The following is a 24,776-nucleotide window of genomic DNA, read 5'->3' on the forward strand; positions in this document are numbered from 1 at the left end:
CGCTAATTCATTACCATTTAGAAGTAGGAATAATGCTAATGTTATTTATTAGTGGATTAGGAAGTGTTTTCCAACGAGGACACAAAATGACTACAAGAGCAAACCAAAAGCGATGGCAATTGGTAAACTTTTAAGAATCATGGTAGACGACAACGAAATAAAAAGGCAGCTGTCTAAAAAATAGAAAAAAGAAATTAAAACGACATCAAATGGAAGATTACGAGATATGAGACACGACATGACCCACGTAATTGACAATATAACAACAAAGAAAAAAACATCGGTAATATTCTGATATTCGACTTGAAAGCGAGATCAATTGGAGACACCACCACGACGACAACAACAAATAACAAGTATTTAAAACGACATGAATCGGAAAAAAATGATTAAACGACATCAACAACAACAAATTACTGAAAAATAATTAAAAGAAAACATCAATCAGAAACACAGCAAATTCAAAAGACATCAAATGAAAAAACAGCAAAAAATATAACAATGAAACATACTAAGGTAAACAACAAAACGAAAAAAACGACATCAACTATAAACAACCTACCCTGATATAAGAAATTAGTCGTAAAAACGCCAACTAGAAACGACAATAAATTAAAAGAGACATGAAGCATAAACTATGTAGTAAACTACATCAATCAGAACAGACGACAATGAAATAAATAAGAAAAAGAGGGAAAAAGATATGACCAACATTACCCACGTTAACGACAACAATCAGAGAAATGACAACCTATAAACGACATCTATTATGATAAACTATAAACGACGTCAATTAAGGAAAGGAACAACAAATAAGAGCTTTAAAATCAATAAAACAACCATAATATGAAAAAAATGAGATTTGCAAAGTAAATAGCAACAGCATAAAAAACGACGTGGTTAGAACAATATTCTAACATACGGTTTGAATCAGAGAGATCATAAAACTACAAAGGACAATAAGGGGGCGTTCGTTTAGGCTATTCAACTTGAGTTGGCCCAGTTCAGAGTCGTTTTTGGGTGTAATGTGGCGTTCGGTAACTCACATTACAATCGCAAACTCGAGTATTAATCCGAGTTTTGAAACATCAACTACCCCCTTGAATTCCATTTACTCGAGTCTGTATGCTACAGTGTCCTCTGCAGAATCACGTTTCAGCACAGTGTTTCTTACCGTTGTGTCCTCTCTTTCCTTTCACATCTGGTTCCTGCCCGGCTCACGAGAAAGGGGAAGCTTTCTCTTCTCCCACCGTCTCCTCCAGCCTGATTTCTCAGTCGGATTCCCTGAGAAAGGTGCTCCATCACAGTCCGCTCGCTGGGCTTCTGCAAATCGAGGGGGCCTAGCTTTTCCCTTCCTCTTTCACCCATAAATCCGTCATTACCACACATGAATTCGTGATTCTGAGCCAAAGAACATACCCAGATCCATTTCACTTTCTTGCCCGTCTTCGTGAGTTTTCAAAACGGCGACAATTGCGCCGAATAGAGTGAGGTTGACTCGACTGGCCGAATTATTCCGTCGATGTAGTGTGAGGCGTCGTTTCCCACCGCGTGGCCGTTGTCTCCGATACAGGTGCTTTCGTTGTCGTTGCCGTCGATGAACTTTTGCAGCAAATCCGTCGGGGTCGCTTTTGGGCTTAATTGAAGCAGAGCAGCCTCTGTCCTCCACAGGATCAAACACGGTAATGACTCTCCAACTGTTGCTTGCCATTTGATTTTTGATGATGCGTACGAATATGTCTTGGCCCCTAATTTTGGGATTGAAAGAGTTTGAATCTTCTGGTTTCCGTTGCGTGGAAGTGATATTATGCATAATAATAGTTTTTGGTTTTTTTATCTGGTTTTTGATAAAAACGCGTTCTTCCTTTCTTACCATATCAGCAGCTCCTTCCAAATTGGTTTGACTAAAATGTTTGGGCCTCCATTTTTTTTTTAAATGCGTTAATTCAGAATGTGGACATATCATTTAGATCGATCCTGCTCTAACAAGGATTAATCAAGTTGATTTGTTAAGGGGAGTAAAAGCCACTGAGGAATAAATTGAGAAATTACGGGAAAAAAAGAAAATATACGCGAAAGGAAGATGAAATGACAACACTGCAAATGGAAATATTTTAAGGAAGGTGTATTGATGATTGTTTTTGTGTATGTGGTGCAGAACATTGACAAAATACCCTTTGTTAATTGTCCGGTTCTGGTGATTCACGTAAGCCCCCTACTCATTAATCTAGTTTATATCGGATTTGTTTCCCTTTTAAGGAGGCTAAAGTGACATGTTTGTGAACACATTCTGGAGTGCTAGTTTGATGTTAACATTTTTTTTCCTGCCGTATTACCAATTGTTCATCTTGTTTGGCTTGAGATAACCTTGGAGAAAAAATGAATACGAGAGTGTAGGAAATGGACAGTGAACATCTAGTATTTTAACTAGATATTGAGGTCAAAAGCTAGTGATTTGTATTGAATGAGTGTGGACTTATTTCCCGACTACATAAGCTAATTTTTGTTTGTTCCATAGTTGGGTTTCAAATGAACTACATAATTGTGGCTCAAAATAGGTGATTTGGATGCCATTACGTTTGTTGTGTTATAGCGTGTTGTGGTATGGCTTTACGTTTTAGCATTATGCATATTTGAGATGCTTGTCTTGCTTTGCTTTCTTCCTTTTGGCAACTGATTTTAACTAGACAGTAGTCCTGGCCTTTTAAAAGTATTCTGCTTGCCTTGGCGAGAGTGCTGGCTATTAAATTATATTCATGTGTCTCCTATTAAATGGTGTGTCGTGGTAGATGTCGAGAGGGGGAAATGATGACGATACTACTCTTCATTGGAATCAAAAGCAGAAGGAGTTGATGCAACTCCTCGCAGAGTATAACCGTAAATACACCGGTAGGAAACCAACCCAAAAAAACTTGGGAAGACTGGGCGACTGCACTACAAAAACATTTTAATGACCCAGTTACGGCGGCCAAGGTTCAACAAATGAAAGTGCGTCTGAAAGTCAAGTTCGATAAGGAGGTTATAATACGTACAACCACAGGCCTTGGTTGGGATCCTGCGACATGCGCTGTTACATGTACGGATGAGTATTGGGACGATTTTGCAAAGGTAAATTTCAAAAGTTCATTTTCCCTTTTTGCATTAGTTAGCATCAGTTAGGATATGTGTTAAACGTGAGTTAGCTTATGTCATTCTTCTTTGTCGCATAGAACAAGAAGTGGGCTAATGCTGCGAAGAAGCAGCCCCTGAAAAACTTTGACCTGTATTACGAAGCCTTTGGTAGTACCCGTGCATGTGGAGAATTTGCAAACGGATTGGAAAACCCGGCCACCGAGCACGTAGACACAACTCCAATCTCGGCTGAAGAAGGTGAATGGGGGGCGATGTCGCATTCGTTAGGCAGCGATGACGTTTTTGTGACCACGATGCGAGCTTGGTTGAACAACGCTAGGAAGGGCTTGAATGTTGCATCCACCTCTAAGGCAATTGGTAAGAAATCTGGACGCAGTCAGAAACGTCCGGTTGGCGATCCAGAAGCAAGAGCACTACTTGGACGACTTGTAGCCTCTATAGAAAGTAAGAATAGTAGCAGGGCTACCAGTTCCAGCGCTTCTCAGAACCCTGCAACCCCTACCACTCTGCGGCAGTGTACAGCGATTGTGAAGGAAATGAATCTTGATGATGACACTGTCATAATATTCTTAGAGGCCATTGGGTGGTTTCCGCACATGCAGCAACTCTTTTTGGATATGACAGAGACGCAAAGGGTTGGTTTCGTGATGAGAACCATTACCTCTAAAACGAATCAAACTACCCAGCCTTGCACCATGGCCCCTCCATCCATGGCCTCCAACTTCATGCAGCCCCCTATATATCAAAACTTCATGCCGACACCCAACTTATTGTTAGCGTTTATGCCCTTAGGAATAAATGTAACAATATTCTTTGAGATATTTTGACTATTAATAAAGATTTGTTTATTTTATATATCTATGTATTGTCCTTTTTATGTTCATAATAGTTGAATGTATGATAAGCAAACTGAAAGTCTGAGACTGTCATTCTAAATCTTTAGGTCATGCATGTAATGTGAAGAACATGCGGAAGACAAGAATCTAAAGATGATAGTCTAAATCTTATGATCCACAATCGAGGGAATAAAGTTAGGCAGTTTATTCATGTTAAGATTGTTATGTTGTCTACTTCCTAACGGAGACGGCTTGTCTTGGTCGTCGGAGGTGGGACTCCATGGGTGGAGACATTGATATAGTATAGTTTCTAAAAATCTATATTGGATCGGACCAAAGTTGAATTGTTTTAATTAATAATTCTGTTTGAATAAAACAATTCACTTCACACGAATTATATGTTGTCATCTTAATCCCGAGATGGATGATGAACCTGTATACTTGACTTGTATCCTTTGATGTACTAAAGGGAGACATCCTAACATTATGTAAAGGTACGCTTGCCGGTACATTGGGGGTATGACTCGTGTATGCGTAGATTCATTATTCATAGATAGTGGAATCCATAGCTCCTATAAAGAGTCAATAATATCCTCTTATGCATTATCAGTGGATTGGAAAATATGAGCGCTCAACCATTGGATAATGGAACATAAGATAAATGTAATCGGGAAGGTAAAACGGAACTTGACCTCAAGTCAATTATGGATATCCTATGGGGATGATGCACTAATATATTGAGTCATGGACTAGAGCTAATCAGAGCTTTGTAAATACGCTATATAAATCGGGAGTGCAGCTCTAGGCTTTTAGTGGAATAGCGCTAGAGTTTTATAATCATGAGACGGACTTGTTGGTTTACAAGTAGCGTTGTGATTATAGGAGCTTGATTTATATATGTCCATCGGGTCCCTTTGCTAGCTCACATATTTTCCTGTAACGATACGGTGTATTTCCTACACATTGGTAACTTGTGTTATTTCCGTAAAAGAGGTTCAAAGTTAATTCAAGGGTGATTTATCGGGTGAATTAATTGATAAATTAATTCTAGATAAATTGGTTGAATTATTGTTTTAAGAGTTGTTTAATATGGGAAGACTATTATATGACTGTTTTGATCAGGCAATTTCTCAATTGGGTTGCTAAATCAAAACTGAGGCTCTATGCAAGTTTCCCGTATTGAAAAAACTAGGAAAAACAACTTTCGTCAGTGCAGACAGGTCGACCGGTTGGGTAGACCGGTCATAGGTCGACCGGTCCGGTCGACCGGTTAGTGAAGACAGGTTGACCGGTGAGTTATAATGTTTCTGTCACCGGTCGACCGGTTGTAACGTAAAATGCATGATGACATGGCAAAATCGACTCTGGATGCGATTAGAACTTTGGGAAACCTAATTGTTACGAAAGTATGACTTCCTAAACACTATAAATAGCCTATTAAGTCACATTACTCATCAGATCACTTGAGAGACTTTTTGGAGGCTATTGATAAAAGATTCCTGAGAGGAAAAATTGTTTAATTCTCAAGAACAATTTTTTCTTTGGTTCTCTTGTGATTGGAAGGAGATCAAGAATACCTAGAGGAGATTAAACGACGTGTGCCCACCCGCACACCGATTGTGGAAACGAGAATAGCAAAGAAGACCAGTTGGTTGAGGCTCTTCCGGTTGCTGTTTGGAACGCTTACATCTGTCAGACGTGCAGTTTCCTGAAATCTCAAAAGGTATGTTTTAGATCTTTAGTATTTATGTTATATAGCATCATGAACATGTTCTTGTTTGGCTTTGACGTTGATTAAAATTTTTAAATTCCGCTGCGCACTCGATGCCATTAATTTTCCAATAATTTTACCAACAACCGCCAATCTATGGCCAACAACCTCCTACCTTTGGCCAACCACAAGTACCCAGTTTCTCTCAACCACCTCACCACGTGCAACCATAACACCCACCAATCCAAAATATGACCCCAAATGTTACTCCCCATCCCCCAAACTTTCAATGTCCACCACCCTATTACATGCCTTTTCCACCTAACTCCGGTCATTTTGGTGGAGGAAGCAATGAGGAGTAGCTACTTGTTAGGCTTTTTATTTATGAGGCTCTTTATGTATGAGTATTTTTATTTATGAGGTTTCTTATTTATGAGGCTTAGACAGTGCCGGACAATTTTCTTAATTATGAGGTTTTTAACTATGTTGTAATCATTTATTGAGTTACGTTGTACTTCGAAACTATTACTTCATTTGCTTTCTCTTTCAATTAGTGTTCTGATGACAGCGATGACGTTTTGCATTAAAGATTTTACTTGTTATGAAATGGGCAGCTCTTTAGTAGTGACTCTTATACTTTGCCATTGCATTATTGCACAATTTCAAAAATAACTATGTTCTACAGGTGACTTGTACTGTAACAGATTTGGCGAACAGGTTGTAATGTGAGGGCCTTCGAATGCGTCGCCCAACAACACAATGGACGATGACTCTGATGATGACTATGAGGTAGCAGGTGTCGCGGCTATTCTTTGGTATTACCAAACCTACGTTGAGAGCCCCCACCTCAACCTAAGCACACCTCCGCGTTCACAGGTATTATGCGTGTTGATTACTTGCTTGATGGTCATGAGGACGTAATTCGGAATAAGATTAGGATGGGCAGTGACTGTTTTAAGCACCTGAGTTCACTCTTAGAACTTAAAGGATATCTGAGACCCATTTGGAATTTGAATGTGGACGAGCAGCTCTTTATCTTCCTATACATTGTGTCCCAAAGCCAAAGCAATAGGGAATCGCAGGATCAATGGCAGCATTCTGGATCCACAATTTTCAAATACTTCGAGGCTGTATTGGAGGCAATATATAACCTGCGGCATGATTTCATAACACCCCCGAATTTTAACATTATTGATCCAGTCATTGCTGCGAATGAAAGCAAGTATTTGCCATGGTTTAAGGTATGTCATTAGTCGTATGTCATATCGTTAGCAACTAACATTATAAGATTGTTAACCTCGTTGTTGTTAATTGATTATAGAATTGTGTTGGAGCTCTCGACGGGACTCATGTCCCTTGTGTTCCACCATTAAGTAACCCCGAAGTATGGAGGAATAGGAAGGGTTTTTACTCCCAAAATGTGTTAGGGGTATGTTCATTTGACATGAAGTTTACCTACATATTAGCTGGATGGGAGGGATTGGCACATGATGCGCGCGTTCTTGCATCCGTAGTGGGGATACGAGAAAAAAATTTCCCAACTCCACCGCCCGGTATGTCAACCCCAATCCTTGCTATATATGTTGATAAACAAGCATCATCGTTGGTTGCTTGACATCACTAAAGAGTTGGCCGTACTTAATTATTGCTTTGTAATGGCGAATGCAGGTAAATACTACCTTGTAGACTCTGGCTACGCGGCCAACGATTGTTTCTTGGCGCCGTACCGGGGGAGCACATATCACCTTCAAGAGTATAGGGCAAGATGTGGGCGTCCTCGAACTCAGCGTGAGTTGTTCAATTACACGCATTCGTCCCTAAGAAATGGTATTGAGCGCACTTTTGGTGTTTGGAAAGTAAGGTTCCGCATACTCAAGTGCATAAATAATTACCCAATAGAGAAACAGATACAAATTCCTATTGCTTGTGCTGTGCTTCACAATTTCATACATATGTACAACAATAACGATGAGCTACTGAACCAGTACACACGAGACGGAGTTCCAGTTTTTGAAATTGATCCAGAGAATGCAGATCAGGATGTTAATCAGAATCACAATCCTGATCGCGGAACGGAACAAAATCAGAACTCCGCAAATCGTAGACAAATGAATATTTTGAGGGACGAGATGGCAGCTAGCATGTGGGCGGCATTGGAAGCATATCGCAATCGGTAGTTACATATTTGTTCCGCAATTTCGACTACCGTATTTATTTTACAATATGTTGTAATGAACTTATGGACGTTTCTGTTATTTATGAGTGTAGGTGTATTAATGTGTAGTCAAAAAATCCATGTCAATACTTGCAAAATTTTGGAGTTATGTTTTTGTCAAAGTGAACACAAAACTCAAGTTCACATCTCACAAATTGTCTAAGTGAACACACAATTCAAATTTCAAACACAATTCCAATTAAACTCACTTTTTTAACTCCAATCTTGAATTTGGAGTTATTGAAAAGAACGCAACCTAAGTTAAAACAACAATTCTAAACGACATTTAACCCAATAAACAATAAACGACAAAAAAAACTTCTGAACTATATTTGGCTAAATTTTTTTCTTTTTCTAAGACAGATTGCAAGAAATTACGTCTTATATTTCTTCAGCCAAGTAAAGATTTAAAAAAACATTTCCTTTTTAAAAAGGCCAAGACATAAATTTAATTTATTTCACTTATTTAAATTTAAAATTATAGTCTTATTATAATAAAAAATTCTCAAAAATAATTATATATAATTTTTTATTATAATAAAAAATTCTTACGTAAAATTACACTTTAATTTAAATTAAAAACTTAAATTAACAAATTAAACACGCCCTATTAGAGATAAGAGAACCCTTACTCATATGATATCAAAGTCTTGAGTGGGGCCAGGTGGGGCCCAATTAAATGGTGATTATGCCGGGAATGGGTAGGAACGCCACGTGTACATGTGGACTACCAGGCATCGAAGACTGTGCCAAGACAAAAACCACTTTTGGCCGTTTTTATTTCAAGTCTCTCTCTCCCTTTGAAAACTTATCCTAATAAAAGATATGCGTGCCCCAATGTAGTTGTGTTGTTTGTCTCTTCTATCTCTGTCCTTGTTTTGGGCTTATCTCAAACTGATAGATATGTCGTGGCATATCTCTACTAAATCCAATTTTATGTAGTTTTATCATATGAAAAGTGATCTCAAACAAAATTTTTTATATCAAATGACCCATTAATATAATTGTCCTCAAATGTATTTCTATCTACACAATCATTCTTAATTATTATCTCATAAATACTTCTTCTCTAATTTATTTTTATTAAAGTAATATTTATTTTAAATGTGTCTCTACTTAATTATTATTTTTTATTGTAACACTCTTAATTATTAATTCTTTTTTCTAATAATTTTGCCACTAAATTGTTTATTACTCATTTTTTTTACGCGTGTCTATACATGTATAATATTAACCAAAAACATATTATAATTAAAAACGTTTATATCATTTATTCTACTAAATTTTTTTATGAACTAAAAAGTTATGAAAATGATGACTTAAACAAAATAGTAAACCCTACACATAATTTTATATTTAAGTAAGAAATTTAATAAACTAAGTACTTTGAGAGTTTTTAATACTTTTTATATTTTTAATTTATGCCCCTTCTTAACTAAATATTGGCTCCCTCCCTGCACCCATGCCTTGCCCCCATCCATCTCTCTCTCTCTCTCTCTCTCTCTCTCTCTCTCTCTCTCTCTCTCTCTCTCTCTCTCTCATCTCTTACCTTCCACTAAAACATTAGAGGCTAATAAGAGAGCACAGAAAAACAACCAAGTAAAGAAAGAAAGAAAGAAAGAAAAGCTCTTCTCTTGATCTTCTGCTTTTTGACATCACAGAAGAAACATGAAAGAAACGATGTCGTTTGCTTCCTCTGCCAATTGCTTCAGTACAGGGTCCATTATACTCCCAAGAGTCAAAGATGTTCATCAGAGATCGTTTGCAAATATTAATAATGTCCCAACCACAATCAGGGCCTTACGTAGTACCTCCAGAACCAGACGCCACCAGGTTTCTAGTTCTGTCCTCTTCAGGTAATCAACAAAAGAAAGTCAAATAAAATTTGATTAATTTTCTAATATATGTCCGTCCCTTTTATTATTATTATTATTATTATTATTTCTTAATTTTTTGATTCGGTCGCTGACTTGGTGTGGTGTTTGGATGGTGAGAAAGTTTAAAGGCCACTCTGAGAGGGAATCTTGAGGCGGTCGGAGTTCCGACTTCGGTGCCGGTTCGTGTCGCCTACGAGCTTTTACTAGCCGGCCACCGCTACTTGGACGTAAGGTTGGTTAGTTAGCCTCTTTTCTTTTTCTTTCTTTTTTTTTTAATTCTTTCATTAAATTTTAGTTTTTTAATTTTGGAATTAAGATGGATATATACATATATATGTATATGTATATGTATATGTTAAAAAGAAAAAACAAGAAAGTGCGTAAAATTGGGTTGTGATTAATTTGTAATATACAGGACACCTGAGGAGTTCAGTGCAGGACATGCCCCAGGAGCTGTTAACATCCCTTACATGTACAAAGTTGGCTCAGGTATACATATATATATATATATATTCTTAATATTTTGATTCATATATAATATATATGTACATATATATATATATATATATGTTAGAAAGTGGCTAAAGAAATTGCTTTCCCATTTCTTGTAACTACTTTCTTAAAAACACCCAAGTTGCGTTTTGGTTTAGATTTTGTTTCTTCTTACTTCAAAACCAAAATTTTTCTTATAATTACTAGAAGAAACATAGGCATGCATGCAATATATTAGAAATGATCGATAAAAGATAGTGTATTATTGATTCACTTATATAGGGACTAAACTTGTTTTTCTCTGTTTTCAAAATTTTGATTCTGTGCAGGGATGACAATAAACCCCCACTTTCTGGCAAAAGTTTCATCCCATTTCAGAAAGGAAGATGAAATTATTGTTGTGAGTATTCCTAAAGAAACAAAAAAAAAAAAAAGTTTCAATGAAGTATTTTCTTATAAATTTGAAATGTTATGGTTTAATTGCTTGATTTTTACACAGGGATGTCAGAGTGGGAAAAGGTCCATGATGGCTGCAACTGATCTTTTAGCTGCTGTAAGATATACTCTTGAAACCTTTTAATTTTTTTCTTTTTTTTTATTGAAACCTAATTTTAGGATCTTAACTTTGTTACTAAGCAAATTGTTCTCTCTGGTTGTTGGATCTAAAAGTGGTACATATATTCATGGTCATTTGGTTGAATATCAACTTCAAAAGTCAACTAGATACTTGTAATGCTTCCAAATTTTTTCAAAAGCTTTATTCCAAAGTCATCTTTTATGAATGTGTTACAAAAAGGGGCACTAATTGGAATCTTTTTTTTCCCCCCCTACATATATCCAATGGCTAAAAATGAGTGTCCTCTTAGACAAGAAAGAGAGAGACACATGATGGAACACGGAAAGAAAAATAGATAAAAAGATAATATATATTATAGAGAAGATAATGTTTTTTCCTTTCATTTGATGTGGTTGCATCGTTTTTTTTCCCCCTCCCCCTACAAAGTGTTTTTAGAGGTTCCAAAAGCAATTTCAACTTGCCATTGTTTGGTACAATAGGAAAGAAAGAAAATGAACAATTGTTCACAAAAGAGAAAAAAAAAAAAAAAAAAAAAAAAAAAAAAAAAAAAATTTAGGCTATTAGTATCTTACCTTTTCTTCTTTTTTTTTTTTTTATGTGTATTATTTAATATTTCATTAAAGAAAAGTAAGGACAAATAAGTAATTGCATCTTCTTTCTACTTGTAAAATCTTTTACGTTCTGAAAACTTTATATCTTCCAATGGAATAAAGTTTGTAGGAAGTTTAATTTAAATACTTTTATTGGTTATGTCAGATATCTTGGATTCAAAATGTGAGTTCTAAAACAGCTTTCATTATTTTATTATTTTATTTTATTTTTTACACAGGGCTTCTCTTGCATTACGGACATAGCTGGTGGACATGCTGCTTGGGCACAGAATTCACTTCCAATGGAGTTGTAGAGTTTGGAATTCCCCCATTGTCGTTTGACCATGTAATAAGGTTGTTATGCAAGAGAGAAATTGATCAAAAGAAAAATGGGAAAATAAATTCAATAACCAAGTAGTCTAATTAGCAATACAATCGTGGCAGAAAAATATTGTACTTGAATAATTATCACTTTGGGGCGTAAATTATAGCAAATGAAACGCCATGTATATAAGAAATAACCAAAAAAAAAAAAAGAATAATTGTCAACTTTATGTGGACGAGTGCTTTGCTTTTCTTTGATATGTTGAACGCTTGAACCGTTAATTAGAGCATGCATATGTACAATATGGTCTTAGTCATTTATAACTCATTAATTCATCATTAATAAATTCTTAGGGCATGTTCATCATTAATCATTACTATTACGTAAATTTTTTTAGTGTATTGTATAACTTTCTAAACTATTTCTTTTTTTTTATGGAAACTTTCTAAACTATTTTCCACATATATGGAATGTGGTTTCTCTCAATAATACTAATAATAACCCTTAACAAATCAGATATTATGATTATTCCTTCAAATTCCACAAATTATGAATTTAAAATATCGGCATGCACGTTGTCCTTTTTATTTACTTTGATTTTAATAAGCAAAGGATTACACAAAGCTCATTATTTTTAATACATGTTAATAGTTGATAGAATTGTTGACCTGCTTGCCCCGTTATTCAATGAGTTTTTTTTTTTTTTTTTTTTCTTCCTCTTTTTTATTCCCCCCTGTCTCTCTCTTTCAGATAAGGCTAAGCTTCGCTATTAAGTCGCACTTGAGATGGAACTAGAACATATATAAGAATAGATTGAAATGGAACTAGAACATGAATAAGAATAGATATATGATATAATTGGAACAGGAATAAAAGAGTGATTTTTATTTTTATTTTCAATTTTAATGTTTGGTTGAACATTGAGATTAACATCGGAATCTTAATTATTATGCTTAGTTGGTTATTTTAATGAAATAGAATAACAATTATTTCGACACAAAAAAAAAAACGCTTTATTTAATCTGTAATGATGTTTTTATATTAAAGTAGTAGGAAGGATAATTTGAAGTAACTATTTTGAGAGGGGTAATTTTGGATATATATATATATATTTAATTGTACTGGTTCCATCTTAAACGTATCAATATTTGGTAATTTAGGCATAAAAATGATCCTAAATTTAAATGTTTATTGCAATTATAGTCCAGTAGCTAGTTCACAGATGTCAATTAAGGGACGAAGTTGCTTAAGCTTTTTACAAAAGTACACCCCAAACTTTTTTTAGCATGTTCTTTTGTTTAAAAAACTCAAAAAAAGACGACTCAAGTTTCAACTTTATTCAAGTTCACGTTCTTTTAAGTTTCAATTTTATTTAATTTTACTCAACTTTATTCAAGTTCTAACTTCAACTCAAGTTATAACTCAAATTCAACTTAAAAACTACACTCAAGTTACACTCTAAAAGAACAACCCTGTTTGTTGGTAGAAGGAACCTTAAACTTTTAAATTTTGTCATCTCAGATCTTAATTGTTGTCTATTTTTTTTTTTTTTAAAGGAATAATTGTTGTCTATTAATTGACAAAGAACTGTAAAAGTTAGGATTATAACTACCAAAATAAAAAATTTAGGATGCAACATGTAAGACGATAAATTCAGCATATGTAAATATAATTTAGTATATATATATATATACACACACAAGTTTGAGACTCTGGTTGGTTGGTTGAGAGTTGAATGCTTCAAACAGATCACTGGAAATTTCATCCTCTCACGTTACACTTTCTGACATTCCACTACTTCAACCAAACATCTCTCTCTCTCTCTCTCTCTCTCTCTCTCTCTCTCCAAACATGGCATCCACATTTCATGCCTTTTACGCGACTACTTCCTAGTTCCTCCTATGAAGAGTGTATTAAAACCTGAAAAGAAAGCTCAAAGTTGGAAACTTTGAAGAAAGAATATTACACAACACACACAGAGTCAAGTTTCAACAATGGGAACCTCACCGAGTAGTTGGTTTAAATTAGTAGCGTTCCGAATTAGAAATTTTGGGAAACGGTCTCCAAGAGATATCATTGTTGTCTACGACAATACCACCCCAGCTTCCCAACAAGATCAAGCCATTGCCAATAATATTCCCACAGAAGATGATGATAATGATGATGATGATGATGATGAAGAAACAGCCAATTTGATAGGCCCCACGTTAACCCAATTACAAGCTTCATCAACATTGCAAGAAAGAATTCTGACTAAGGAAGATACTGCAGCCACCAAGATCCAAGCACTTTTCAGAGCCCATCTTGTACTTGTTCCAACTCATAACAATTACTAATGTGATTTCTGTTCTAGACTAAAAATAATTTTTTTTAAATATATATATATATATCGGCATTGCACGGTTCTCAATAGTACTCGGATTTTCATCACATTCCATTAAATTCACATATTTTCTTTATAATTCTGATATAGTTTTGATGTGATTTGATGATCTGAACCACACAATGTCAATATAGTTGTGGCTACTCACTATGGCTTATGATGGTTTTGAAATTTCAACAGGCAAGACGTGCGTTTCGGGCGCTGAGGAGTCTGGTGAAGCTGCAAGCTATGGTTCGCGGAGCGCATGTGAGGAAACAGGCGCGCATAGCTCTGCATTGCATGCATGCATTAGTCCGGCTGCAGGTCAGTGTTCGTGCACGACAGCTACTTGGCAGGGGTGATGACAACCGGTCTCCCTTGCGGAGCTAGATAGCCAGCTTTATTACAACTTTCCACATGATTAACAATCTAATTTTTGAAGTAAAATTGTACTTTTGTTACTCAAGAAACTTCTGCCTATTTTGTCATCCTTTCTTGCTACTGTTTTCTTTCAATATCTCTGCAATTAAAGAGATCACATAATTTGGAATCTGAAGACAGCAGTCTTACGAATAGGAATTTTGCAGTTGATATAATTCTACCTCCTGTTTTGGCACCCTAGAGCCTTAACCCGACAAACAGCCACTTTCGTCGGAGACTTATTTGGTTCTAGCATTGGCACCTGGTTCTCGCTAAAGTTTTCCCCAACGAGAGCAACTACTAATCAGGGAAGGCTCTATTCTCTGACGAATATTCTTTATCAGGGAAGGTGTCGTCCCCTGGCATCCCAAATGACAAACCTGTCCCGACGAAAACCATAGTCGCGAAGGGAACCGTTATTCACCAATGGAAAATGTTGCATTGGAGAAGTCAATAATAAACTCAAAAGGACTATAAGACACACATTCACCGGTAGTACGAACCGTTATTCACCAATGGAAAATGTTGCATTGGAGAAGTCAATAATAAACTCAAAAGGACTATAAGACACACATTCACCGGTAGTACGAACTGATCAGTGAGGACATTTAGACGTATTAAAAGCAAAATATCACTTTATAATAGGTTTGCCACAAGGGCACAAGTTAGATTGCTGAAAAATGCAGTTTTTGGCCTTATCCCAAAAATATCCATCTCATATCTTTGCATACATTTGAAGAAACTGTGAGAGATAGGAGAAACCTGAGGTACAATAAAGCTTGCTCAAAAGTCGAAACCCATGCACAACAAGATAAACTCGGTACTATAAAGAAAACGACTAGTGTCGTTTGTAAGTAAACGGAACTGTACAACGTGAATTAATACATGCGATGGGAAAAGTAGCACGCTACATTCCGATTTCTCCTTCCAATTATCCAGCAAAACTAGCGATGAGTCCATCTCAGGCCTGAAAAAAAGCTGCTAGATGATCTGTCCTTGCTCCAATCTTGTTTCCCATTCACCTGTTTCAAAATCAGAATTCCTCGGTTACTCGTTGAAATTGAACCAATTTAAAAGCTAAAGCTTAACACGAAATATGATGGTGTGTCTTTAGTCTTTTGAAATGTACCTCCTTTGCTATATGCTGAAGAATCTCTATGATTTCTGAGAAGTCAGGTCTTTGAGTAGGGTCTTGCTGCCAGCACCTCTCAAGCAATTCCGCAAGCCTAGGATGGCTGTTCTTCGGTATCGGAGGTCGGAGACCCTGATATAACCAGGTCAATTACAGATGATTGTTGACAAGAATAATATTTGACGGGAATTCAAGAGAAGAATTTGAAACACCACACACTTTTTGCACCACACCAACCGCTGCTTGTAATGGAGTCAGTGAAGAATATGGGAGCTGAAAGACAAATAAACAGGCTATCACGGCTGCTGGAAGAGAATAGGCACAAAACGATAAAAGAATACAAACATGCATCGACTTGCATTTTCCTTTTAGAAAACCATACTTGTCCTGTAAGAAGCTCCCACATTACTATGCCAAAACTGAAAACGTCTGCCTTGTGATCGTATGGTCTGTGTTCAATCACCTTCATTCAAAAGGCCCTTGTGAAAACATGCTAGGAAAAAGATCATTCGACCAATGAGGAAAGCATACAAAAACAAAGTTGAGTTTCTACGGCATACCTCGGGAGCCATCCAACGGTATGTTCCAGTTTCTGCTGTCATGACTCCAGATTGAGCTTGCACTCTGGCAACCCCAAAATCAGCAACCTTAACAACCTGATTTTATGACAATAACTGAAGCTTTTAGCCTCACCATTTTTTTAATGCAGCCTTCGCACCATATCTACTCGTTCACTTGGAAATTTATAGTGCACTGGCAAATGGGGGACACCCTAAACCAATTATGAAACCAAATGGAAAGGAAAAAAAAAAAATTCTAACCAGTATATGGTTGAGGGTTAGGGGGAAGATCATAGCTATTACATTAACAATGAGACTTTAAAAAGGTTGCTTATAAATATGAATAAGTAATATTCATGATATAAAACAGGATAATGTTTACATAAAATGTAGGACAAATTACACTTGTCCCCCTGAACTATTGGCGAAGTAACAAAATGCCCCTTAAAGTTTAAAAATAAAAAATTTTCCCCTGAACAATTAACCGTTAGCACGCGTCCCCCTTTTCCGCCCCCTCGGTTAAATTTTGAACGTTAAGTGACACGTGGTCGTTGAGGCATTTAATTTTTATTCTATTATAAAATGACGATTTTGCCCATCCAAGCCCAGCTGTTGACCGGTCAAACCTGCCGTTGACCGAAATTGACCGGGATGGTATCTTTGACGATAAGCAAGACTAGACTTGATTTGAAAGTGTAATTAGTTAATTATGAAGATTCCTTCTCTCTACAACAACCGGTCATGATCTCTCACTGTTGAACAGCATTGACCGGCCCAAAACTTAGGGGTATTGTTATCCATGATCTTCTGAGCATTTTTACATCAACATCATGAAGATCCAATAGTTGGATCGTTGGAACCACCTTTCGCCACCACGGCTCACGGCGGCAGCTCCATTCTCCGATGATTCGAGGTCGTGTGATGCAATTGATTGAGGGCTTTTGATCCACATCCCACTCTGAAGCTAACTAGCCCGGTGGTGTCACTCATGGTGGCTGGAATGGCAGAGATCGGTGGGGGCGCAACGGCCAAACTTCGCAGCTGCGGTGTCAGAGCTCCGCCGAGAATCGAGAGGTGTTGCTGGTGTCGTTTTCTTCGTCTCGTCGTTCTAAGTCTATAGAAACCAGACTCACCTCAATCGGAGGTCGAATGAGGAAGTTATCACAACGGAAAAAAATGTTTGGATGGGCAAAATTGTCATTTCATAATAGAATAAAAATTAAATGCCTCAGCGACTTTCACGTGTCACTTAATGTTCAAAATTTAACCGAGGGGGCGGAAAAGGGGGACGCGTGCTAACAGCGAATATTTCAAGGGGAGAATTTGTTATTTTTAAATTTTAGGGGGCATTTTATTACTTCGCCAATAATCCGGGGGGACAAGTGTAATTTGTCCTAAAATGTAAAATAAGAATGCACGATACTTAAGGAGATTGGAAGTTGGAACAATCAAACTAGTGATAAACAACTACTTAATATCATAAACATGAAAAAAGGTGACAAGAGAGTATTTATCCAATAAAGCCACTGTTAAAGAAACATGCATAAGAGATGGCTAATTAAGGTGCTTAATTAAAACAACATATGATTTTCGTTTCAAGTTCACAACTCCTATGATCCAAAAAGGCAAAAAGGCTGTTATTTGGCTGTTGGCAGACAATTTTTTATGACAAAATTTGTAGAATATACTAACCTCATTTTCATCCATCAGAAGATTCGCAGTCTTGAGGTCCCTGTGGATTATGTTATTCTGATGCAAATAGTTCATTCCCTTGGAAACATCAATTGCTACTTTGAGTAGAAAAGGAAGCTTAAACACCCCCTTATGCTTGTGCAAAAAGTCATATAGGCTACCTCTAGACATGAACTCTGGACAAGTAGATATAAGCAAGAAAAAAAATGTCATGAGCTGATGAATTCAATTCACCATAGGATACAGAACTTTTAACATTAAAAAAAAAGAAATCATAAAGTGGGAATTAGCAGATATTTCCAATCACATCTAAAGGAACCCCACAAGCAGCATCACGCTCTTCCACTAACGTGGTGAAAATGATAATTCAAAAATGTGGCAATATACTTAATCAAGATTATTAGGGAACAAATAAGAATGTTGCAAATATGAGAATCACAGTAAAAGTTTTCTATCATTTACCCGTCACAATGCACAAGTTTGGATGTCGTGTGCATGCTCCTATAAATTGCACTACATTTTTATGCCGAATTTTCCTGTCAAAAGTCAAGATAGAAAAGGAGGAATTGCGACAGATTAGTGAGAAAATTTTTCAGAGGTAAGATAAGTCACTACAATAATAATGCTTGCAAGATAAACAGATACAGTGGCGGTAACAAATATTAGCTTTCTAAACATAGGAAGAAAACTAAAAGTGGTAAGACTAATGCATCGCTAACACAAATCATTTCTACGTAGAGTAGATAACAAATAAACTAAAGAAACCTATAAAAGCAACAAATAAATTGATAGATGTACATAACAAAATAGACATGTTGATACGATTTTGAGGGCCTTGGATTGAACAAAAGTGCATGCAAGCCTTCAACGTAGAAAACTAGAATGACTCATATCTATACGATACCCTTTAACAAAAACAAGTTAAGATAACTCCAGTTATTCTGCTAACAACTATTACCAGACACCAAGACAAACCTCATTATATACACTTCTTGTGAAAAATCTCGCACCATCTCTGGATTGATACGCTCAAGTCTGAGGACTTTGATTGCAACTTCCTGACTACAATACGTGCCTCTGTACCTGAAAGTTCAATGGAAAGATCAGCTAATAAATAGTAGCCATCAAGATACATGCACATGGTCATAAATGAGAACTTACAGATCACCGTATGATCCAGATCCAACTTTATTCTCAACTTTTAGCAGCTTAGGATCAATTTCCCAGACATCCGTCTCATCTGCCGGTATTTCTACAGCATTAGGAAATGGTTCAATTTTTATTGGTTTATGCTCCCTTATAGCAGCAACTGGATGCTGTCTTGACCAAGATTGCTCCTGTTAAAGAATTATCATTGATTAAAAAACGCAAAGTACTCTACTACAAACACAATGAAATTTATTAGGATGGCCAGTAATTTACCTCATATTTTAACATTTCCTTCTCCAACAAAACTTTAAGCTCCTCGGTTTCCTTGATGTTTCAAATATTCATGCATATCAATTATTATATCAGTGTGAATGATATTGGCAGAAAAAAAAAAAAAAAAAAAAAAGAAAGAGAAAAAAGTAGCACTAAGCAAGAAAAGGCGATGATTTAAGGAGGGGTATGCATCTATACGGTAATATACAAATTCATACCTCATAAGCCCAACCTTCAACAACGAAAACATCCAGAGAATATCCATCACAAGTTGAAAACGCATGAGCTTCTTGAATGTTTAGTCCAATTTCAGAAAGTAATGAAGTTAACTGAAAATCAATACTGATATATATTATCTAGTATAGGTAGAGCAAGGAGACAAGGGAAGAAAACAAAGGCAAAATTACGAAGAATGCACATGGAGTAGAGATAATTTAACTACCTCGCTAAGGAGCTTAGGCTTGTCAACTGTTGAAAAAGTGATCTCATGCATGGGTCTACAAGATCATAACGAATGTAATGAACACCATTTAAAGAATAATAGAAACGAACACAAATAAACTACTCCATTCATACATGATGAAACTTGCTACAAGTAAAGCCTTATGAATGTAAGCTAATCCAACAAGTAAAACTAATAGAGTACTAAACCAGCGTCATCATAAACTATTGACACATTTTGCAAGCAAGGGAGAAGGAAGCAGAAGAGAGGTAGAGAGAGTATCCAAAACACCGAAAAGAAAAATCCTATAAAATAAATAAAGGAATTTAAAACATAATATTTATCTCATAATCTTGAAGACTCTCATAAATATGTGAGTGGACATGGAAAGTCTCAAGAGCAGCAAGAAGAGGGGAAAAAAAAAAACTTCCCCTATCTCCCTCTAATGGTGCTCAATCTAGTGATAAAACATCCCTAAGCATGAATACAAAAACCCCACTTTGATTGTAAGATAGACCACTGAGATACCTATGAAAGGAGGGCCTCTCACTCATGGCAGCATCTCCATCTTCTTTATTGGCTTGAAGTGAAAATGTTTCAAGAATAGGTGACGAACCAAAGGTGGGCGGTGGATGGATCCTGGTGATGGCACAGTTGAACGACTATCACAAAAAACAAAAATGTACAAGGGACCCCAAAGCAGCAATAAATGGATAAGATACAAATCAGTCACAATAAGCCATACCCTTGTCTGCCAGAATGATAAGAACTCTGTGCATCTTCTTTCATTGAAGCATCTGAATGGACAGAATCAATAGAATTCCCGTTGAATACAGGATGAACCTGCATCGTAGAATAGTTTTTCCACCCTTAAAAGCTATGAATCATTAACTCAGTTTTTACAGCGATAACAACTGCATATAACGTCGAAAACACACACAAATGTTTGGTTTTTAATTTTCCTTTTCCTATATTTTGTTCAACTTCATACTTATCTAAACGAAAAGCATACCACTGAAAAAATTCGTAATTAAAGAGTCCAATAACCGCTACTAGTTTACCTGCACAGTTCGAACGTCAAAGGCGGGATGATCTACAGACTCTTCAGCTAATTTGAGTAATCTCTGATGCGTAAGAACATCTTCTGCTCTCTCAACGTTTACATCCAATGCATATCTACATGCCAAGAATCACATCCTTCATAAGCAAACAAAAGGAAACAAATGGATAATTTACAGGGACCAGAGTGAAGATAAAGAGAAGAGAGAGAAACTGTTTGGTAAGATGCTTGAGAGAGAGAGAGAGAGAGAGAGAGAGAGAACATTTCTGAGAAATGAACAACTCGTTTCATCAATCTGAGAGCTCTTTAATTCATACATAAACACATTTACAAAACTCTTAACAATACCAAATTCTTCGGGAGCTTCAAGAAGCTATGGATTGTTAGAAACTAATCACTAAATCCTCTGGACTAAGTATTACACTTAATAACAACATCACAACTATGAAAACTTGGATCATCCAATCAATCCTATTTTCCTCTCAATATTTTCAAAACAAACCAAAAGGAAAAAACATATAAAAAAAAAATCAAAGATGAAAGCGCAACTAGGAATCTCAAAAAGGCCCTATTTCAGGTACGTTCATAGCACTATCAGTAATAAAGATTCCAACTTTTTTCCTCTCTCCTTTTCCAAATTCCCGAGAAAATCAACAGAAAAGCAGGAAAATTTAGCGGAGAAGAAACAGGATTAGTACCGAGCAGCTAAGCTATTAAAATGAGGCCAAAACCCGTAGAAAAAAGAAAAAAAAAATTGAAATTGAAAGACCGATGAGGAATCTCAAAACGGCCACTATAATAAGTGAGATTCTCAAAAAAAAAAAAAAGATTCTCACTTTTTCCTCTCTCTCCTTTTCCAAATTCCCGAGAAAACGAGCAGGAAAGAAAAAGAAAATTTAGCGAAAAAGAAACAGGCTTAGGATAATATAAACATATACATATATACAATCACAAACACAAACACACACACATGTGTATATATATATAGATATAGATATACCGAGCAGGTAAACGATTGAAATGAAGCCATAGCTGATCTTCGAAATCGGGAAGAGCAGCTTCCTGGTAATTCTTATCCTGGATTCGGCGAAGAACCTCGTTGTAGACCTCGAGCTTCTGCCTCTGATGGCGAGAAGGAGGCTGATGAGCCTGCGATGACGAGAACACCGCTCTGCTCCCGCAGCTCTCCACGTCTTCTTCTTCGATCGCCATTTTTTTACACACAAAATCGAAACGAAAACGAATTTCCTTGCAGATTGATTTCTTCTACAGAAAACACAATTGAAGAAGAAGAAGAAGACGACGAAGAAAAAGACAGCGGTGGGAAATGAGAGGAAAAAAAAAAAAAAAGGATTGAAGAAAAAGAGATTCTCTCTCTCTACTCTCTCGTGGTGGCAGTATTATGAGTGTTCAACCACTATACGGATTTCCGTGTAAATCCGACGTGCCTCTCCACATCATCGTGGGGCCCACTTGATCAGGTGTCCCGCGGCCACCCGCCAATGTTAGAATTAAGTTACTATTTTCTTTTTCGCCGGGAAATGAAAAAAAAGTTTTTTTTTTTTCTCTTTTTTCTTGGACATATAAAATTTAACGAATTAGATATAATAGAATATAATTTATTTGTGCTTTATTGTAATTCTCTTGATTCCTATCAAGGTGGTTTCTTAATTACGTAAATGACTAAATTTAAAAGATTTGACAATATGTTGATTTGGAGAGGTATTTTTATTTAGCAAAGAGTGATACGTAGTGTATCACGGTCTTTACATGTTATATTAGAATAGATATATTGGGAAGGAATAAAAAATATTTTTTTTTGTTTTGTTTAATGAGGTATTTCTAGTTAAATACGCAGAATACAAATTGTTGAGAAGAGAATAAAATGAATAAATTTTATTAGAGAGAAATTTTCAAGAATCTCACCCTCAGACGAGAAGGATTGTCGAAATGTAATATAAAAATAGGGCTTCTTACAGTGAGATTCTTTGTGTTTTATTAAAATTATAGTGATACTTTCTAGACCAAATTTAATAACAGCAACACTCTTTAATCAAAACTATGTTAAAATTCAGTAAAAAATGTCAAAACTACCCTTATATTAAATTTGTTTTCTTTCTTTTTTATTTGATTTTTTAATTAAAAATTGTGTTAGAATGTGTTGTGATATTTTTTAAAGAGTTAATGTAAAAATATGTTAAAAAAAGTTAATGAGTTTAATTTTTTTGTATTATATTTTATTGTCATTAATATTTTAAGTTTAATTTAAACCATTTTTGTTTCATTATTGGGATAAAATTGTCCAATTAAATTTATCCTTTCAATTAAATTAATTTTTATTATAATATAGTTGGTCCTAGTAATGCACCAAATATTAAATGGTTTTTAATTTAATATGCTAGTTTAGTGGATGGAGAACATTACTAAAACAAAGGAATTTTAGAAAAAAAAATCAAAAAAATATTTGTTTTTATTAGAGTGAATATTATAGTTATAAATGTGTAAAAAATAACTAAACTCATTTTTAATGCTAAATAAGGGTATAAACATCTTTTCTAATATTATGTACAACTTAGAAACATTTTCTGAAAAATAGAGGGGCATTTTTGGCATTTTTAAAAATGTAACGATCAAAATTGACAGTCAATTCATTGTCAACTAATGGAGAGGGTGTCCGTGTAATTTTTATAAAAAATTAAAGAATGTTGACGTAATTAGTTTCAGTTAAAGAGATATCTATGTTATTTTAATAAAACACAAGAAGTATCAATGTAATAAGCCCATAAAAATAAGAAGAGAAAAAAAAAAAAAAATCTAGGACCAGCTAATTTTCCACTATGATGTTAATAACTAGGCCTAGCTGTATCTAGTGCTGAAACTTTGGGCCGGCAGGTCTGCTCGAAGCCCAAATTTGTTGAGCTCGGTGAGCATGCCCATATGGCTGCCTGTCCAAGCAGGTTTTCGGCCTTGGGCCGTTCGAGAAAAGTTAGAATCGCCGAAGCTCGCCGCCGACGAAAGCCCTCGACCATCGAAATGTTTTTTATTTTTTTCCCTCCAACCCGAATTTAGGCCCGAATCCCGATCAACGGCTAGTTTTTTGAATGTTGGCGCCCAATCCGACCCGCTGCCCAAAAGCCCGATTACAACGACTCTTTTTTTGATCGTTGCCTGATTTTCGGCCCAAACTCGACCCGTCGAGACAAAAAATGACCGTTGGATCAGAATTTGGGGGGAAAAATCAAATTTTTAACCCCAAAATTTCTCTATAAATACTCCCCATCTCCCACACATTTTTCTCACACAAACTCTCTCAATCTCTCTCAATTTCTCTCAATCTCTTTCAATTTATCTCAATCTCTCACAATTTTTCTAAAAATTATCAGAAAATGATTGCACTCTTTTTTGTTTACTAAGTTTTTATCCCAATTTAGTTTTTCTTGGTAAGAGTTTTAACGAAACAATCATGAATTACAAATTTAAAAATTAATGTACAAAATTAATTTATTAAATTGTGTTAACAATGTGTGTTGATTTTAGTTTTTATATAATTTTAACACAAAATAACTTAATAATTATTTATATACAAATAAAATTACTAAATAATAGTATGTTATATCTAATATATATACAATATTATAAAAATTAAAAAATATATTTTTTTGGCTCATTTGGGTAGGCTCGGGCAGTCAAAACCAGGCCCGCAGCCTGTCCATGGGCCTTCTCGGGCTTGGGCGGGCGGCCTAAAAAATTTGGGCGGCCGGACTCAGGCGTCGGGCTCAAAATCAATTTTTCAGGCGGTCGTAGGTGGTTTGTCCAAAGTTTCAGCACTAACTGTATCTAGTAAATGAAGAATTGTATTTGATAATATTTATAATTTACATATGAAGGCTGATTTGTATATTTTTACTTAAAGCATATGATTGATACAAAA

At 35.8% G+C, this 24,776-nt stretch overlaps 4 protein-coding genes across 4 annotated transcripts; 3 read left to right on the top strand and 1 right to left on the bottom strand.

Annotated features, from left to right (window-relative positions):
• The first annotated feature begins 6,438 nt into the window (after positions 1-6,438).
• LOC112095319 lies at positions 6,439-7,856 on the top strand. Its single transcript, XM_024177039.1, has 4 exons — positions 6,439-6,555; positions 6,708-6,920; positions 7,001-7,232; positions 7,348-7,856. The coding sequence occupies exons 1-4, from the start codon at positions 6,439-6,441 to the stop codon at positions 7,854-7,856; spliced, it is 1,071 nt and encodes a 356-aa protein (XP_024032807.1).
• A 1,583-nt stretch (positions 7,857-9,439) lies between these two features.
• LOC21409251 (thiosulfate sulfurtransferase 16, chloroplastic) lies at positions 9,440-11,982 on the top strand. The gene is made up of 6 exons (XM_024177083.1): positions 9,440-9,750; positions 9,893-10,003; positions 10,187-10,260; positions 10,593-10,663; positions 10,763-10,816; positions 11,670-11,982. Exons 1-6 carry the CDS (start codon positions 9,563-9,565, stop codon positions 11,742-11,744), a joined length of 573 nt encoding a protein of 190 aa, XP_024032851.1. The 5' UTR covers positions 9,440-9,562; the 3' UTR covers positions 11,745-11,982.
• A 1,767-nt stretch (positions 11,983-13,749) lies between these two features.
• LOC21409252 (protein IQ-DOMAIN 31) lies at positions 13,750-14,528 on the top strand. The gene is made up of 2 exons (XM_024177040.1): positions 13,750-14,061; positions 14,319-14,528. Exons 1-2 carry the CDS (start codon positions 13,750-13,752, stop codon positions 14,505-14,507), a joined length of 501 nt encoding a protein of 166 aa, XP_024032808.1. The 3' UTR covers positions 14,508-14,528.
• A 651-nt stretch (positions 14,529-15,179) lies between these two features.
• Positions 15,180-22,173, bottom strand: LOC21409254 (serine/threonine-protein kinase STY17). The gene is made up of 16 exons (XM_024177028.1): positions 21,846-22,173; positions 20,847-20,961; positions 20,531-20,628; positions 20,314-20,424; positions 19,786-19,840; positions 19,562-19,672; positions 19,344-19,394; positions 19,083-19,258; positions 18,897-19,004; positions 18,384-18,457; positions 17,922-18,097; positions 16,230-16,325; positions 16,052-16,132; positions 15,889-15,942; positions 15,667-15,801; positions 15,180-15,559 (listed from the first exon to the last, which is right to left on the bottom strand). Exons 1-16 carry the CDS (start codon positions 22,055-22,057, stop codon positions 15,482-15,484), a joined length of 1,731 nt encoding a protein of 576 aa, XP_024032796.1. The 5' UTR covers positions 22,058-22,173; the 3' UTR covers positions 15,180-15,481.
• Positions 22,174-24,776: the final 2,603 nt, after the last annotated feature.

The sequence above is a fragment of the Morus notabilis genome, unplaced genomic scaffold (assembly GCF_000414095.1).
Source record: "Morus notabilis unplaced genomic scaffold, ASM41409v2 Scaffold384, whole genome shotgun sequence".
NCBI lineage: Eukaryota > Viridiplantae > Streptophyta > Magnoliopsida > Rosales > Moraceae > Morus > Morus notabilis.